The sequence below is a fragment of the Tachypleus tridentatus genome, unplaced genomic scaffold (genome assembly GCF_004210375.1).
Source record: "Tachypleus tridentatus isolate NWPU-2018 unplaced genomic scaffold, ASM421037v1 Hic_cluster_2, whole genome shotgun sequence".
In the NCBI taxonomy this organism is placed as follows: domain Eukaryota; kingdom Metazoa; phylum Arthropoda; class Merostomata; order Xiphosura; family Limulidae; genus Tachypleus; species Tachypleus tridentatus.
In genome coordinates, this window is record NW_027467782.1 from 38,667,464 (window position 1) to 38,687,184 (window position 19,721).

Genomic DNA, 19,721 nt, shown 5'->3' on the forward strand with positions numbered 1-19,721 from the left:
ATTGGGATAAATGGCTCATTTATTATTTGAGTTCATAATGTTTTGTGATACAATAACTTGTAAGTTACTCAAAATTTCGAATAGAAAGACTTACATTTTCAAAGCAGTATAGTTTTGTAATAAACTTTTCAAATTCGAGTGAAAATTCGTTGGACATCAGTTTGTTTGTTTGTTTGTTCAGAATTAAGCACAAAGCTGCACAATGGGCTATCTGTGCTCTGCCTACCATGGGCTTGAAACCCTGGTTTTAGTGGTGTGAGCCTGCAAACAAACCGCTGTACCATTTGAGGCTTGGACATCAGTATGAGCACCTTTCTAAAATCTAAATTGTATTTCATTAGGTGTCAATTAAGTCCTAAAACGTAACCTTAAGAATATTAGCAATAGAAATAATACATTTAGCAGATTAAGAATAAAATATTAGTTCTTAAAGCTATAGTCTTTGATTGACAATGTAGTACCAAAGAAACTGCTGTTGTGGCATATAACACAACTCATTAAGGATGTTCATTCGAAGCATTCAATTTCACACACACACACACATATATACATACATTGTTTTGGGATCACTGGCCATTAATAGAAAGCCAAAGGGTCTGATATTAATGAAGATGAAAAAAGTTCTTAAACTGTTCAGTTACTTATTTTGCTTATGCTTGTGACGTTTTTGGATAAAATACATATAATTTCCACAATAAAAGATTATTACTTAAATCTCAAATATTTGCGTATTTTATACAAATTTAATATAAAAACATTTTCACCATTTCAGTGTTGATTTGATAAAAATACACATGTACTGATTATACTTTATATATGTATATATTTGTTTGTTTGTTTTGAATTTCGTGCAAAACTGCTCGAGGGCTATCTGCGCTAGACATTCCTAATTTAGCAGTTTAAGACTAGAGGGAAGGCAGCTAGTCATCACCACCCAGCGCCAACTTTTGGGCTAATATTTTACCAACGAATTATGGGATTGATCGTCACATTATAACCTTCCCACGGTTAAAAGGGCGAGCATGTTTAATGTGACGGGGACTCTCAAAGTAATTACAGGTATTAGAAAATATTTCTTCTGTCTGGTGATAAGGTGGAGTGAGAAACTTCGAATTCAGAAATAATCCACGAAGTACAAATGACTCAATAAAGGAAACTGAATACTGAATACTACATGTTGTCTTCGTTTCTTTGTATCAGAAACATTACGCGAAAAGTAACACAACAAAATATGTTTTGTTAGGTGGATAGACTTAAAAGTACATTATTTTGTTATTTTGCTTCTCTTGTACTCCTGGAAGGTTCTACATTTATGTTATTTCCTCTGAGACCTGAATATCCACCTCGGTGTTTGCCTTATATGGAGACTGCTACTCCTTTACCAACGAATAGTGTGATTGACTGTAACATTATAAAGCCCCCATGGCTGGGTGGGCGAGCGTGTTTGGTGTGACCGGGATTCGAACCCGTGACCCTCGGATTACGAGTCGAACACCTTAACATGCTTGGCCATGTCGGGCCATATATGTATATATACAGTCATAAACTTTCGCAGTTTGTAAAACAATTTTAAAAATATTTTTAGCATAATATTTTAACAATTGAGTTATCTATAATTATATAAGATAACGTGTACACTCTTGCATAATTTTAAAAGGTAATTGTTTTTATACATTTAATTATTTTCCTACTGTAAATTGTTGTTTTGTTTTTGAATTTCGCGCAAAGCTACTCGAGGGCTACCTGCGCTAGTTGTCCCTAATTTAAGACTAGAGGGAAGGTTGCTAGTCATCACCACCCAATGCCAACTCTTGAGCTACTCTTTTACCAACGTACAGTTGGATAGACCATCACATTATAACGCCTCCACGGCTGAAAGGTCAAGCATGTTTGGTAAAAGACTAACCTAGGGTTGGCAATAGGTAGTGTTAAGTCGTTGCTCTTCCGAGACCCTCAGATAACAAGTCGCATGCTTTAACCCACCTGGCCATCCCGGGCCACCAACTGTAAATAATATGATATGATGGTGGATTTGTTAATGTATCTTTGTATGTATTGGAGCCTTCTTAACCATGAAATATTGTTTTTACTGCAAATACAGGTAAATATCAGCCATTCTCTTTGAAATTAAACATCTGTTTTCAATTTTCTAACTTTGAACTTCATACAACTTTTGAACCACTTACTTAATCAAATGAGATTCTGGTTCTTATTCCATAGTATCAACTATTATTTGTATCTTGATAAAATTATTGCAAATTTTAACAACAAAGACACCATGTATAAATATGTTTGGAATCCCATTGGAAAATAATAGTGGTGTAAAGGTTTAAAATTATTTAAGTATGAATATTTACACACATTGAAAAACCTTCAGTAGTCTAATGTATTTGACTGTGGTGAAACAAGCTAAAAGAATTAGGAATCTTTTTTTTTAGAGAAGTTTATAATTTGTAAATAAGAAGGCTATTTTAACCTTGATATAAGATCTTGATGTGGGCTACCATTGCATTTAACAGCTTATAAGGCTCACTGGCATACAACAACTACAGTAGTGGTTGGAATACAATTGATGTAAGTAGTTTGTTATAACAACAGTTTTTATAATATGAAGTTTGTGAATGTTAACTTAGAAAAGGTATTCACTCCATAACAACTGTTATACAAGTGTTCATTGTCTGTTCCCTAGTAGGACAGAGGTAAGTCTTTGAATTTACATTGCTAAAATCAGGGCTTTGATTCCCTTTGGTGGACACAGCAGATAGCCCGTTGTTGCTTTGCTATAACAAAACAAACGCATTCTGTCTGATATGTCTAGAATATTATCTACCATCCACTCACCATATTGTCTGACTGAAATTATTTATGAATGAAATCATTAGATCATTAATGCATATAATAAACCTTTGAAGTCCAAAGTACATGTAGTTTTTATATTAATTAATGCATTCAGAGGGATTTTATGTTTCTAGCTTGTTACGTTACATTCTCAAAGTATATTTGCAATTTTTCTTCATTTTGTTTCACACAACTATTTAAAAGTTATTATATTTTATCAGAATATGTCACTTTTATGACTGAACCTTTTTATATTTATTATTCAGGTAAAATAATAACATTTGGTCAATCTACAATCTCTTAAAGGTGAAAAAAAAATTATATCTGAGGTAGCTCATATCCTTATGTTTTCATTATCAGCTTTGAGGGTTATTTTTAGGAGTCACAAGACAATGGAAAAATTCCATACATATAAAAAATTTGCTAATGTGTTCATGTGCTATGTAGCAGCAGTAGTGGATTTATCAAGTGGAAGCTGACATATGCTCTCCACAGAGAGCCATTGTATGGGTTTTCTCTGCACAAAACCACAGCTGGCCACTGTACAATGTTTTATCTGATTAGACAGGACTTAGTGTACAAACAGTGCTGGTATGTATTTTTTTTCTGGTTATAATCAGTTATGTTTTTTGAGTAGTTTTGATACATGCTTTATTACATAGTGGGGTTTAACTACATTGATTTGGTGATTATGTTGTGAATTTCATTTCTGAAGAAAGGTAATTATAGCCTTTAGATGTTGATGATCTTCCTTATCTGGTAAAACATAACTGGAGTAATCATGTTGTATATTTTGTTATTCAGTGAGGTATGAGTTTAGTGCATCATGTAGTCATAGAATTTGATTTTGGACCTTTTGAGATGTAAATGCAGTGTTTTGTTATCATGAAAATTGTAGTCAAAAATAGTAATATCAAGACGTTTTCAAACATTTGTTAACTTTTCATAAGTCTATACAATCACTGTCTTCAGAAATTTTACTCATAAAAAAATCTAAAGGAACTCAACACTGACAGTTTTTATGCCCCTGTAAAAGTGTTTTATGTGCATAACATCAAGGTCATAAAAGCAAGAATTTGTTTATCCTTTTTAATACTACTAAAATACTGGGGTATAAACATTTGATAATTTTTAGATTTTATAATGTCATTAAAACTTTTAATTACTTTTCCATTATCTACAATTTTTACCCTCTTGTAAGTTACAAAAAAACAATGTGCTCATTACCTTTGAAGGATTTTCAAAATGACAGGGTTTATAATTTTGTTGTTTTCTGACAATAATTATATTTGCTCAGGCTGCAAGCTAAGAAGTGATGTACTAAATTAATTTTAGTTCTCCTATATTGGGTTTATGAAGAACACTTGATTATGAGTTCTAATAAAAATTGCTAGGTTTATCAGCAGCTTTATTTAAAACCTCCAGATACCTACCTTGTAGCTTAATAATGGAAAATGTCACTACCACAGCAGCTTCTTGGATATAAAATATGGCAATTGTCAGTCAGGTCTTCAAAGAAATCTATGCAGTCTTGATAACATTCTGTAAGCCCTGACATAATGTGATTGGGATTAACTTGTTGCCACTTGCTGGTAATATCAGCAGCAGGTTACCAAAGAGATGTATTGTTCTTAGTATACATATACAGTAAATGCCATTGAAATAATGGACTTTGTGTAATTTCAGATTACTGTACCTATTTGAGCAGCTGTTTTATGTGGGTGAAATTCTCCTGCAGGGTTAAGAATGTAAAAGAACAGACCAACATTTACTATTATGTAGTATATATAGCTGCAAATCTACAATATGACTTAAATGAGTCTTACATATTATAAATGATCGAATCTGATTGTAAGCACTTGCCTGTAATGGCAAATTCATTGCTTCTGACTTTAACCCTCTGTTTTTAGAAATATTGCTTGAGATGTCTCTGAACCAAATAGTTTAGAAATAGAAGATATTTTATTTTTACCTAAAACATTGGATGAATTTTATTTCTTAAAAAAGTTATAGAAGTTGCTGTTTAAGAGATGTTTTCTTGTAGGAAAGACAAATAGAAAGTTCACTAACATAAGTTTCAGTACTAAATGATGAAGAGAAAAAAACAAACAAACATGCAAATCAGTAACATATTGTAATGATGCTAGGAAAACACTAGGTAAAAAAATTAATTAAAGAAAAACAAACAAACATGCAAATCAGGTACATATTGTAATGATGCTAGGAAAACACTAGGAAAAAATCAATTAAAACAAACAAAATATAGGAGTTTAAGAGTGTTTACAAGAGAATAACTTATTGTTTAATTTTAAAAGTATAATAAAGAGAACAGACTACTAAAATTCATTATTGTACTGATAAATTGGAATAGCTGATGCAGCTCACTTACCATTTCAAACAATACAATGTTCCTCTTCTACAAGATGGTTGGTGTTTAACCTTCCAGTCCTCTTTACTTCAAGATTGATATCTGTAATGCTAAATATTTAGCTCTTCAAAGTAGTGCATCTTTCTTTTGATCATTTAGTAAAAGTGTGAACAAAGAAAGTAGGCTCATATCAAGAATTTCAACTTACATTCTTTGTCCAGTGAATAAGGTCACCTCATTACCTTTGTTCACTGACAGCAATGGTCATCAGACATTTTCAGTCATTATCATACTTGGTCAACCAGGAATATTTTAGTTGTTACCCAGTTAACCTGGATTCTATATACAATACTAAAACATACCTAGGAGTGTAAGAGAACAGAGGATAAAAGAACTAAAATAAGGTGAAGTTAATAAATTTCTGGACCTCATATTGCATTTAAGACATTGTAAAATCAAGTAAGTAAGATTGAGGCATAATTGTTAGTGTTCCTAAGGTCTTCTAGACAATATATGTTAGTTAATCATAAGGAAAACAAGATTTTAGGTTGCATGCAGGGAAATGCTGAGTAAAGAAGAGTAAGAAGTGATCTTATGAAAGGTTATAAGATTATTGGAAGGGGAGTCACCTTCCATAAAACGTCAGGTGACTTTCCTTCTGGTTTTTTTCTTTTCTCTCTCCTTGCACCACTACAACACGATTGAGACTCACTGGACCTATTTCTCACTAAAAACTTGTCTAATAAGATTTGTTTCTGCCTGCATTTTAAAATGTTTCAGAAGTAAGACATGGCATTGTCATTGAAAAGGTTTATGCTGCAGTTTGCTACAGCTTTGTCAGGGTGAAATTTTTCCACAAAACTTTGCAACTCTCCCTATTTTCCACACTTTCCTTGATTAATGAACTAGGAACACCCTCCCTTCCCTCCTCCTCATCTGAAGACACTTCCTCAGTGTTGCCTTCTGTTGCTGCTCCTTCTGAAGGTCTTGGAGTTCTTCCATGGTGAGCTCAGTGTTGTGGTCTTCCACCAACTCCTACACATCATCACCACTCACATTCAAGCCCATACACTTGCCTAGTGAGACAATATCCTCGACAATAGGCTCAGACTCAAAGTCTTCAAAATCTCTATCTGCTACTGAATCTGGTTGCAATTTCTTCCAGGTTGCGTTCATGGTCCTCAAAGACACTTCCTTCCAGGCTTTGTCTATGATCCTCAAGCAATGGAGATTATTAAAGTGATTTTTCCAGAACTCTCTGAGGGTTAACTCTGTGTCATACTTTACTATTAGCCCTCCACATGACATTTAATTTTCTTTTCAGAAAATTATTTTTTAAAAAAACAACTGGGTTCTCAGAATGGTAAACAAGCAAAGGCTTAAGTTTTAAGACCCCACTTGCATTATTACATGACAATAGAGTTAGCCTGTCCTTCATTGGCTTGTGCCCTAGCAGTGACTTCTCCTCCTTGGTGACGTAGGTTGTCTTTGGCATTTTCTTACAAAAAAGGCCTGTCTCATCACAGTTGAACACTTGTTCGGGAATAAAACCCTCAGCTTCTACATAGTCCTTAAATTCCCTGACAAATTTATCAGCAGCATCTTTGTTAGAATGAGCACCCTCCCATGTCTCACGAAGCTATGTATGTCACTTCTCTTCCAATATTTTTCAAAACACTCCTACTAGCCTTAAAGACATCACTTGGATCAGCACTCGTTCCAGAAGTATTTTTCAGGAGGTCAGCATAAAACTGCTTTGCTTTCTCACAAATGATGGTCTCAAAAATGCTATCACCAGTTAACTGTTTTTTGTTTGCCCAAATCAACAACACTTTTTACACCTCTTCCATTGTTTGTGATCTTTGTTTCGTAAGCACTGTCACTCCTTTTGCAACATCACCTCCTTTATTTTTCAGCATGGTGCAGACCACAGACTTTGCCATTCCAAACTGTGCAGCAAGGTCAGACAAGCGAACACCACTATCGTACTTCGTTACAAGATCTTTTTTCTCCTTTATTGTGGCTCTTACAACGTTTCTTTTTGGTTTGCCGCTTTCATTATCCTTCTTTGACTTCATGATGACTTATTTAATCAGAATATTTAGAAAAAAAAACGAAAACGTTCACAACAGATTTTAGTGGGGGTGTGGACTGAGCGACATGTGTGAGCAAAATGTTTTGGGCAAACTTGGCATGGGCGAAAATGGTCGAACGGTCGTTCAGCTCATCAGTCGGGCTATTTCAGGGGTTCAGGCTAAACAACTTTGTTCGGGAACCGAGTTTATGTTCGACAACCAAGACATTTTTCTCAAACAATATGTTTGAAAACCAAATAGTTCAGGAATGGAGTCATTCAAGAAGATACCACTGTATTTGACTTCATTTTATATGCCATTATTCCATATTTTAAGTAAGTTATGGATTCCACGTGAACAAAATTCCTTGAATTTGGATTCAAAAAACAATCTTAAGTCAGTTTTGAGTTCCTCGTTTTTACAAACCTTTCTTCATCTTAGTAATGCTGTGAGGATCTTAAAACATGATAATCAGATGGAGCAGTATCTAGTGAATAGGATCGATGAGGCACAACTTCCCATTTTAAGGCCTGAAGTTTTTCTAGGGTCATTTATGAAGTGTGTAGGATTCAAAACACAATCTTAAGTCGTGAAAAAACATTAGTCTTCTATATTGATTAATGCAGTTCTTTTCCTTACCAGTGCTTGGTGTTATCACTCCAACTGATGACAATATCTTTCAGCTGTGATTTGGATCAAAAGTTTGTGATAAACTGCACTTCCCAGATCTCACCAAACACAAGGCAAAACTTTTTTTTTGGATATCAGCCATTCTTCGGTGTTGGTACAGGTGTGTAACAGAGATTCAACAATTGTCTCTTACGTTGAGTATGCTCATAACAAAAAAAACAACAAAAAAACACTTCGTTGCCACTAACAATTCTTTCCAGAATTGGTTCATGAGCATTTCTTGTTGTCAAAGATTAACAAATAGTGACTCTCTCAACATGTTAATTATCCGAAACCTAGTGTCCAAGTTTTGAAACTTTTCCAATTTCGTAGATGTAGGTAATGATTGTTACATGGAGCTGTTGAGCCATTTCTCACATAGTCAACTTTGGATTGCTTCAAATATTAAAATATTGACATTGGGAAAAAGCATAAATTTGCAAGTTCTTTTCCTCAAACCGAATGACAACTTTTTGCAAAAAACGTTATTTACTTTCCTACCTAATATTCCCTGTGATAATTCTCAGTATCATTAAAGTTTTGTACTCTGGTAGTCATCACTATGGTCACAATTTTCGTGTTTGCAGCATCCCTAATGTGTTTCTTTAAATATTTGTTATACACGCACACTCGTATATAATTGATTTGAAAAATTGATATTTCACATTCTGTATTTTATTCCATACAACAACTTTATTTCTTTATTTTAATTTTACTGCACTTCTTATTCTCACCCCTCAGTGTGGACTCCTGTACGTGGTGAAGGGAACTCCCAGGGAAGGTTCTGTTCTTTCAGATTACCTCTTCTGGGATCTAAACATCCACCCACGTGTTTACCGTGTGTGGTGAACCGTGAAGGGGAGGAGAGGATCCTGTTGGTTGGGGGTCCAACCATAACACACCATTTTGACCTTGAATTCCTATAGACAGGCAGCCTTGGGGTGGCCCCCCTTGGATCAATCAGCTGGTCCACTTGGGCTATGGTCAACCAGGTACCAGTGTTGAAAGTTCTTAACAGGTGTTGTGGACTTTGTGTCTGATGCAGGTGTTTGGGTGTAGTGCTCACAAAACCCTGTCGTTGCTGCAGTGTCTTTGCTTGACATTGTAGTGCGTCTCCTTATAGGGCTCTATGGTGGGTGGGATCAGAGGGCACCAAATGTTTCTTTTCTCTTATGGATCCTCCAAACAAACATTTAAATAAAATAGTGAAAAAACAGTCAATAGGAAAACAATCACGTCTTGAAGATTCTGATCAGCAATGTTCAACATCTGTACCACCAGTTGTACCTCATTTTATTATCCTACATTCTCTTTCAGAGAAACCTTGAGGGCAAATGTCCTCCTTTTTTTATTCAGAAGGGACTGTAGGGACTTGCTAGCTCTCCAAAGTCAGAAAAGAAGCTTTGATCTGGAGACATATCAGTGGAAACATCCAACAGTTATTGTTGAGAGGGATTTGAAGAACATCCCCGAGTCAGAGATTTAAGCTGGGTTCTCTACTCGAGTTTCTGCAGTGAGGCGTATCTCCACTCACAAAGATGGAGTTACAATACCGAACAATATCCTCATTCTGACATTTACATAACCACCTGCACCTGTCACCATCAAGGCAGGTTATCTAAATTGCAGGGAATGGCCGTACATTCCAAACCCTCTCCGATGTTTCCAGTGTCAGAGGTTCAGTCACTTAAAGACGTCACATCATAGTTGCCTGACATATGCTACTCTACACACCCTTCAAGGGCGTTGCCATCCGTGTTTCCTTGGGTCGTACTATCACTGTTTGTAAATGGCATCCAGTGTAAAGATGTCGTTTAAATTGATATATTTACATTTTTTACTCTTCATTTTTAAACTAGAATATGTAAATATAACAATATGAACCAGTATTGGGCAAGAATGCCCTATGAAACAGGTATTCATTTTTTTCTGGGCTGCCATAACAAGTAGAGACGTGCATGTCATTTGTAAAATTTTTATGCTTTACTAAAATAAATGATGTCAAAAAATGTAACTTATACAAGCTTGGATGCTATTGGTGAGCTTTTCAGAAAATTTTGATGAAAAATGTGGATGTAGGAGAACATATTTTAATTGATGAAGCATTAGTTCTATGGAAAGGATGACTAGGCTTTTGCCAATTCATAAAAACTAAATGTACAAGGCATCAAATTATTTGTCATGTGCAACAGTGAAAACAATTGGTGTGAATACAGCTTAAGGGCGTACTACAGAGAATACCCAACAATCAATATTCTTTACTTGATGTTGAAGGAGTAAATAAGCTTACATCTAGTGAAAAATAAATAACTGTCCATTTATTAGAATCTGTTCTTGAACAAGGGTGTCATGTAACTGTAGTCAACTGGTATACAAGTACTTGATTGGCACATTTTTGAAAACTCAAAATATAATGAGGATGACTACTATTTACACTAATAGAGAAATCCCAAAAGAGCTCGCTAATGAGCATCTGGAGAGTCATGACACAGCTTTTGTTCGTAATGACAACGCTCTGATAGTAAAATGGGAAGACAGAAGAGCAGTATATGTGATAACCACAAAATATTCAGCTAATTTTGTTGAAAAGGATAAAACTTACTTTGGGGAACCAGACAATTTTACAAAAAAACTATGCTATATAGAAAAGTTTAATGAAAACATGGGAGCAGTTGATAAAGCAGAACAGTTGCTGAAGCTTTATGAGCCAAGTCATAAACCCCACGCATGGTTTAAGAAGCTAGACCTACACTTGCTGACATGTATGCTGCTAAATAGTTTTCATGTTTACAAAAATACTGCAAAAAAATATTTACTTTCAAGAGGTATGTCGTAATGGTCACACAGCAACTGGTGGAAATGCATAATTCAGATGGAATTGCCACTAAAAAGAAATTTGTTGCTAGCAATCCTCATGCAGGTTGCAAGCAATAGCCTGGAAAAAAACTGTCCATGCTTTAGTTTCTATTCCACCCTTGCCTGGTGGTTGAAATATGCATCCAAAAAAGTGATGCAGAGTGTGATATCCAAAATGGAAGGAAACAAGAAAGTGTTGTAATGAATGCTCTGAAAAACCAGGTCAATGCAGTACAGACACTTTGAAATATGGCATAATAAATAGGATTCTTCCATTTACGTAAGTATTACAATTCAATAAAGTTATATACTAATATACTCGCATATTTTTCAAGAACATATTATATAAGTAATACACTCATAAAAACAAAGTGTATAAAATTAATTATTTTATTGGTAGGTGGGTAAAAATCATTTTACGCTACATGTGGCAATTTTCACAATTTGTACAGAAAGGGTTATTAACAAATTGTTAGAGTACAACAAGGACCCAAATTATGAATATATTTTCTATAGCATATTCAATAAATGCAAAGAGTTAGATTGCAATATGAATTTCAAATTTAATTTCTTGTATCTCATGTCCATTTCACTGCTGGCACAAAGATTTAAGGTTGTTGTTTTGAATTAAGCACAAAGCTACTCAATGAGCTATCTGTGCTCTGCCCACCACGGGTATCGAAACATGGTTTTTTAGCGTTGTAAGTCCACAGACATACCGCTGAGCCACTGGGGGGCAAGATTTAAGGGAAGGTGGAACATCAGCATGATGGCTGATTATTGCTGAAAATTGAAATAAAATAGCCAGAAGCAACATATAAAAGACCACATCCCATAGTTTTGAGACTAAAAGATGTACACTTCACTAAAAAAATCAGGAAGAATGAGAATGCATATTCATTGTAAATAATATTCATTTTTTTCTGTCAAATAAGTTTTACAAATCAGGAAGAAGAAAAAACCCTTACTTAGATCAAATTATTATTTTGTTTATGATAATGGATAAAAATACAAACAAACTAAAAAAATAATATTATTTTTAAAACCAGTGGAGCTGAATTATGGGAAATTGAATATTAAATCCAAAACAACTTTAATTATTACCATTTTTTTATAATATCAAACATCCAACTGAGAAAACTAATGTTATATTTGTTTGTTTACTGCTAAGTACAAATCTGCAGGACAAACTATTTGTAATATGGGTAGTTACTGCTTCATAAGTTGTTGTCTTTTTTATTTTACTTCAAGCTTGTTCAGTTTTCACATTTCAAACATCTGGAGTTTGATTCATACTTCCACCAAACTTGTTGGCCCTGTCTCTGTTATGGCAATTTCTCAGTGCTACTGTTTTTGAACTGCTGATCAGAGAGAAGGCAACTGTTTGTTAGCACCCACCACCATTTGATTTTATTTCTAGAACAACGTACTAATTAATTAATTGATTAAAATACCACTAACTGCTCAGCTATAGTGGTCAGTTTGAATATATTAGTTTACTTAGAAAGGTTGGCAGTGATTTCTTTTGCTAATTATATTTATATTCACTAACTTAATACATACGTCAGCAGCAGAAAGTATACAAGACTTTACAAATCTACCTATTAGAAATTTTATCATTTTATCTGCCAAAAACCAGACATAGGCCTGTCGATTGATACAAAACTAGAAGTGGTTACAGAACAGTTGGAAATGACTTACAGAATTACCTTTTAGCCAGAATTATGAGTTAACAAACAACTTTTTGAACCATTTACATTTGGACTCAGTCAGTTTTTTGTTTTAACACCTAAATATTATACAAAAGTCTTTTATTCCAAATTTGTATGGTTTTTTTAAGACAGGATTATTATTAAGACTTCTATGTACCACAAACTTTAATAAAAAAAGTAAAACCATCCTCTCTCTTATAGCTGGGCTATTTATTAATGAGTTAGTACTAGCATGACAAAGCTATAGTTCTATTCAGTTATCTCATATTTTGTAAACATTCTGGACTATATTAAGTCCATAAGAACCAATATTCAAAAGCCTTGTACTTTTCTGAATTTGATAAAGAAAAAAATCCCACTTTACATTTGGGTCACACCTCTTGATTTATATCATTTTGGTGATACTGTGCCTCACTGACTATACTATAACTGAAATGATGTTTATTTATACAATGGCTGATTAACATAGAAATATCCTCTGAATTTGTAAACACATTAGTAAGATTAGATACCAATAAACACAGAATGGAAGTAGCTAGATACTACATATCTATTATTTTTTTTGATAACACAGGTGGAAGGGGGGGAGGGTTAAGATGAGGATCATACCACTGGTAAGTGAACTACCAACCACAACCTAGTCTCTTGAGAATAATATTAAAAAAATCATAAAATTGGACAAATTTAAAAGCATGACAAAATACACCTTGACATGAGTACTGTCAAATGAGAAGTGATAATTTGGCAAAATTCAATAGGAGTGTCACATGTGTCTAGAGTGTGTGTCACACTACTTTTTGTTTGCTAGAGGGATGTTGCATGATGATTTACAGGGGAGATGCATTTGAATCAGTTGATTATAAGGTATGTAAATGCTCAAGACGTGTTGCATATGAAAAAAACATTTCTGTATGGGGAGCAACATTTGAGAGGGTATAATGTACCATACTGGAAGGCAATTTTTTTTCCCTTACTTTTTAAGAACTTTTCAGAATAAGGGCTTCTGGCTTGAAATTTATTAACTTTCTAAACTTTTATGAACTCTTTATACATATGTGATCAGGTGGAATTAGTGTGACTCGAGTTTATTTACCCATTTTTTTCAAAAAAATTATATGATTCTGAAATTTAGTTGGTAATTTGCAAACTTTTGGCTAATGAGATTTGTTCAACCTCAAACTTTCTTTATTATCTAGCTAGTGGTACAATAAAATTTGTTTCAGTGATCATCTGGGTTAGGGGTTCTTTTGATAATCAAAATCCCTGTTCTGCAGATGATAGCATTGTTCCAATTGGTTTAGGGTGTAGTTTCTGAGTCTGTTGTTGTCCTAATTGTTTAGTCACAAAATTTCTATACTTCACTGATGAAAAGTGAAAACTGCCTTCCTTATGTTAATGTTGTTTTTGGCACTATATCATTTAATAATTTCATTACATGAAATGAAAGGCCTATGATATGTTCCTCCACCTACAAGTCTTATAATATGACAGCACTGTATTATTAAATAGTGTGGAACTGTGAACTTCAATATATAAATCTGTTAAACATATCACTAACACTTATATCTGTAGCAGATGACCAAACAACATGCTTTCCAGGGAACCAGCAGAAAACAATGAAATGAAAGAATGGAACATATCTTAGTTACCAGAACAGTGAAGAAAACAGTTTATAAGTACATCAATATGTAACAGTATAACTATAACTATATAAGTATATCACTATGTAACAGTATAACTATAACTGTATAATAGTATCACTATGTAACAGTATAACTGTAACTACACAAGTGTATTTATGTCTACACAAGACATTCACTGGACCTCTGCAAACCAGTCATTACTTTTACTGCAGCTTGGATATATTTTTTCCTCATGCTCCCTCCACCACATACTGCAACAGAGACAAATGTTTCCCACTCTCATTCAAAATTGCCATGCATGATGTATAGTAACATTAGACATATTCAGCTAAGTTTATTCACCACTCACACACTTGACATAGTTTATATAAACTTGTCACTGGTGTAATTTTTCTCGACATTAATCCCTTATTTTCCTTGTCTTTTACTTATATATATAAAACCCTGTATTGCTTAATTACATATCACAGCCAAAGAAAACAGTCAAAACATGTACATGATTATAAACCTGCGCAGTGACTTTCCGAACACCCTGTACTTAAAATAAACATTTGAAGTTTCCTATTAACATATTACAGTAATTTTAGAATGAACAAAGCATAATTTAAATTTAACATTATTCATCTATTTACATTTATTATCTTTTATTGAGCTTTCAGCTGTGTCTGAATAACAGTAATGCCACAAAAGTTGCAATCACGTGACACATGAGCAGCTCATGTTATCATATCCAACAGTGATCTTTAAAAAGTACAACTGTTTTAGTTTTTACAAATAGTGCACCTAGTGTTTTGTAAAATATAATCACATTTCAGTTACATTATGTATGTATGTATATTATTACTATTTTCAAATTAATTTTTAAATTTCAGTCATTATTCATAAAACAGAAAACTATGTGAACAAATATAGAAAATAATTATCTTTGCTACCTACAAATGTTAAGGTTTATACTTGCTTGGCATAAACTGTAAACATTGTTAAATTTGGCACGAGAAAAATATAAAACAAAATAATCTTTTTAAATTTTATATATGCATTTTGAAATGACAAAAAATATATAAATTATTATGTAAATGCCATAGAATTTCACTGCAATGTATCAAGGCTACCAACTAAGCAGCATTTGGGTCTAAAAAATACATCCAATCTCCATTTTGTCTATATTTAAAAAAGGTGGTTCTTTAGTACTTAAGCCTTGCAAAGGCTGAGAAAAGAATGTGAAGGAGAAGTCTGAGCTTTTGATTTGCTATGTATACCTCATGAAGTGCAGTGGGTTATGTGTAAAAATATGGTTTCAAAAATGGAAAAGGAGACAGAGCAATTATGGTGGATTCATTGAACAGAATGATATCTCAGGACACAGAAAATATAAGAGGTTCTTATTTTATATTCCAGCTTGCAATATTAATAATTTGAGTTTGTAACTCATAAGAAACTAGAGATGTTGTATTGTGAGCTTTATAAAATGTAATATGACCAAACACATCACATGACAAAAAAAACTGATATTTAGCAATCTTATTTTGATATTTATTTTCAAATTAAGAAATTAAATAATGTATAGTTTTATGCCAAATTTACTGACATGAATTTATAAAATAGTAGTTCAATAATATTTTGAATATAACTCTACAAACATGATAACATGCCCTCTGCCTCCAATCCATAGGAAAATTTGCCTCCATGGGGTTAATCACTACAAAAATTATGCTTTGCCTGAGTAGTAACAATATTATAATAAGTAATTTACATCAGTTCCATATTCCTTGAAGGGATAGTAAATTAATTAGAGAGGAGACTTAGGGAGTAGACATCACAATTTTCATACTGTATAAAATTAAGAACTCAAACTGACATAATATTACATGTTTTAACATTTGATTTATTAACTTTATTTGTGACCATCTTTATTTGAAGATGTTGATACTACTATCATGATATTCTGTAAAAGGGTTGCAAAGTGCAGAAAAGGGTGCTTGTATAGAAAATGTTAAACATAAAAAATATAAAGACAAATTAGATTTAAAGGAAAAAATAGTAAAATTTATCAGAAGATGTTAATTCAACAGTGTTTGTAAAATGCAACATAACCCTGAAATTGTCAAGCAAAGTCATTCAGCATAGATGTATATGATATAATGATGAATTTGTTCGATGAAGAAAAAATTCTGAGTGTGAAAAAACATATACTTATACTGTGTAAGAAATTTAGCAATAAAATATTTTGTGAAATAAACAACCTAGGCACACACACCTTTTCTTTTCTGATTTCTCTAATGTAGTCATAACTCGGTCATAATACTTGGCTAAATGGAAGTGACCTTCTTCCCATTCAGGCTGAATGGCAACCACATCTCGGTACATTAGAATAAGGGCATTACTCTCCAAGACAGCCGATTCTTCACTATATTTGGCAAGCATTAATGTTGCCTAATAAAGATAACAGAAAGTGGTATTACAATAAATGAACTTAGTTATCTTAAATTATTTCATATGCTCTATATTATTCATGTGGTCCTAAGCAAAATTTATACAGAGATGGAACTACCACAATATTCAGATTTGAATTTAGTCAAAACACCCAATCTACATTATGATTTTATATCTACACACTAATAACCCAAATGGAAGGAGAAGATACCAATAGTTTAGGGTGATGGAATAATATTTTACATTATTTGATCAGACTGAAGCTTCAAATTTTACAGTTGAATAAACTATTAAAACTCTGGAGGATTTAACAGTGTAACAAAGGCAGTATATATTTCACAAAAATATTAGATATTTTGAAATGAGAATGGAAAACTTCAGCTTTCTTAAATCATAACTTACCATTAGAAAAGTTAAAAATGAAGCACTTATTATGTATTTTTGCTTTTGTTAAAATACCCAAAAAAGAAATACCATTGTTAACTCTCTCAACATGGGCTTGGTTGACTTGACTGACCACAAGACCTCTTTGCACTCATTTCTACTCTTTTTATATTTAATACTTCTAACTTTCAATACAGTGTATCTGTCCTCACAAAATTTGGCATACTTTCAGTTAACATTCCAAGTCATTCACATACAAAATCATATCTTTAGTGAAGAATTAAAAAAAAATACAATGGAGATTTTTTCACGAATTTATTGAGCATTTACTTTGAATAGTCCACAGGCAAAGTAATTTTCATATTAAAATAAAAAAAATACTTTTTGTCACCTCAAGAATCTCAAATTTCCTTTGTGTAGTCCCTATAATCTCCTAAGTAATACATTTCAAACAATTTTTGTTCCAGTAAAAGTTTATAGTTCATGTTATTTTCTTTACCCTATCTCAAAATAAAATCAGTCAATTTTAGATACCTTGTAAGCACCAGAAAAAAACAACCAAAAAAAGTACCCATCTTTTCTTTCTAGAATGACTTAAATTGTAACATAAACCTACATTCTTTTATCCCAAGTAGTTTTAAGCTCATAGCAGAATAAACCTACTTATAACTAAACCACTAACCCACCATTATGAGATGTTAATCACCTGGGAAACATGCAGTTCACATTACATTAATGAATTACATTACTTGTGAGTTGCTTGCTCATAAAAAAAATATTACTTAATTTGTCTGAACTAAACTACACTAAAAGGATACTTATTTTTACACTTTAGTTACTTTTATAAATAAACATAAAAATAAACATGAAAAATAAAATGCTTAATCATTTTCATTTTTTCTTGCTATTGACTATTAAAGAGACTTCATCCTAATTATGCTAGACTCCTAATAGTAATGCATTTAATAATTTGTATTTAATTAAATAATGCACCAAACAATATAGATTTCTCAAAATTTTCCCTGGCTTTCCGGCTATGTGACAAAAGTCGTTACAAATTCATTCAACGTAGTTGTTAACTTTCTTGTAAGAATGACGTTTGTACTCGAAAGTGACATCAACATTTCAGAACATTGTACAATATGCCATTTGATACATAAAACCTTGACTTTCTATTGATCATAGGTAACATATCATTAAATATAGAGAACAACTGATGAATTATGAAAGGCATGATGTGACAGGAAGGGTCTGATTTTCTCTTTGATAGCTCTGTAACCAAACAGAATTGAAGGCTATAAAAAATCTGGTTTGTCTGAGTCATGATGAGTTTATAGAGAGAAATTTACTTTGAATTTTTTACTTTTCTGAATAGTGGTTGATAAAATATGAAAGATGACATGCTAGAAGAAAAGGTGTCAGAACAGAAGAAATACATGATTTTAAATATTGTAGAATTTAAAACTTATACACTATTAAAATATGGATTATTAGCTATGCTATTGTAATTAGTATAACACAAACACGAAGTAGTTTAATAAACTTCTGAATGTAAGACACTTAAACTTTGTATCTTATACATTAAAGAATAACACACAATATTAAAATAGATAAACAATCAATCACATTTTAAATTCAGGCCAACCTACAGCCTATAAAATGTTGACTCTATTTGGTTGGGGCCAATTGAAAGTGTGAGAGTTGGCAGGCCATAACATTTCTTTCTATAAAATAAGCAAAAAAGAGTCCTTTATATTTTCTACCAACTATAAAACTAATCAAATTTCTATTAAATTGTGATATAGAAACTCTTAAATTTAATAACAGATGAAAAATAATTCATCAGATAAAAAACAAAAACTATCAAATTTAAGCACTATAATTTCATGTCATGAGCTGTATAGTGAGTTGGTGAACCAAATCTGACCTGCAGGCCACATGTTGTATACCTCTGTTCTACATGTTTAATATTTTCTACATTATCATCAGCAAAAAGTATCTAAGTAATGTAACATAAGTGTTAAAACTTCTGTATAAGTAGCATCCATTATTACCTTGGCACAAGCAGCAGCCTCTTTCTGTTTTTTGAGATGGGTTATTCTTGAACTGAGAAACATCTGGAAAATGTTCCTGAATTCCTTTCTGAAGAATATTGATAGCTTGTTCCTGTTCATTCTGTATAACAAGTCACAAAATAAGCATACAGGTACCAGAGTACTAGCTGGCTATTAAAATTTTAGAAACATGACAAGTTTGCATATCATATAACTGATATCAATATCTACTGAAAACTTAAAAACATTTAAAACCTCAATTTTTATATACATATCAATTTTGACATAATTTTAAAATAATATTGATTTACTACTGATTCACATGTATGTTTCTACAAATATCTTGTACAACATCCATTTTGAAGATTCTTTACTTGATAACACTGTGTTATCAACCCTTCTGTTTCATTAAATTTTAATATCACCAGAGGAAGAGTGTTCAGGCTATTTATCATTTTTTGTGGTATAAATTTTTATTCTCCATTTTTCTTTAATACTAGACCACAGTAAGATGTAACAGGGTCATTCAGTACAGTGGTTACAAATCTACATTATCACGAATAAAATACAGTATTAGGCCTAGATGAGTAATAACAAAATATTATACAGATAGATCAAAGACTAGATTATCCCAAGTACAGTTCAAGAAAAGAACTAGTTGAATAACAGGATTATTCTATACAGAGATC

General features: G+C 32.6%; 1 protein-coding gene across 6 annotated transcripts; it reads right to left on the reverse strand.

The window, feature by feature from the left end:
• Window positions 1-273: 273 nt before the first annotated feature.
• LOC143242566 (uncharacterized) lies at window positions 274-19,171 on the reverse strand. Of its 6 annotated transcripts, none has more exons than XM_076486038.1 (4): window positions 19,033-19,171; window positions 16,419-16,594; window positions 5,228-5,316; window positions 274-322 (listed from the first exon to the last, which is right to left on the reverse strand). In XM_076486038.1, the coding sequence occupies exons 1-3, from the start codon at window positions 19,150-19,152 to the stop codon at window positions 5,232-5,234; spliced, it is 381 nt and encodes a 126-aa protein (XP_076342153.1). In that variant the 5' UTR covers window positions 19,153-19,171; the 3' UTR covers window positions 274-322; window positions 5,228-5,231. The 6 variants fall into 6 exon arrangements, 5 of the variants coding, with proteins under 5 accessions (XP_076342153.1, XP_076342152.1, XP_076342154.1 ...); XM_076486037.1 differs by lacking the exon at window positions 274-322 and adding an exon at window positions 3,980-4,389; XR_013022935.1 differs by lacking the exon at window positions 274-322 and adding an exon at window positions 4,578-4,768 and having other exon boundaries at window positions 5,228-5,308; window positions 19,033-19,170.
• Between the last annotated feature and the right edge of the window lie 550 nt (window positions 19,172-19,721).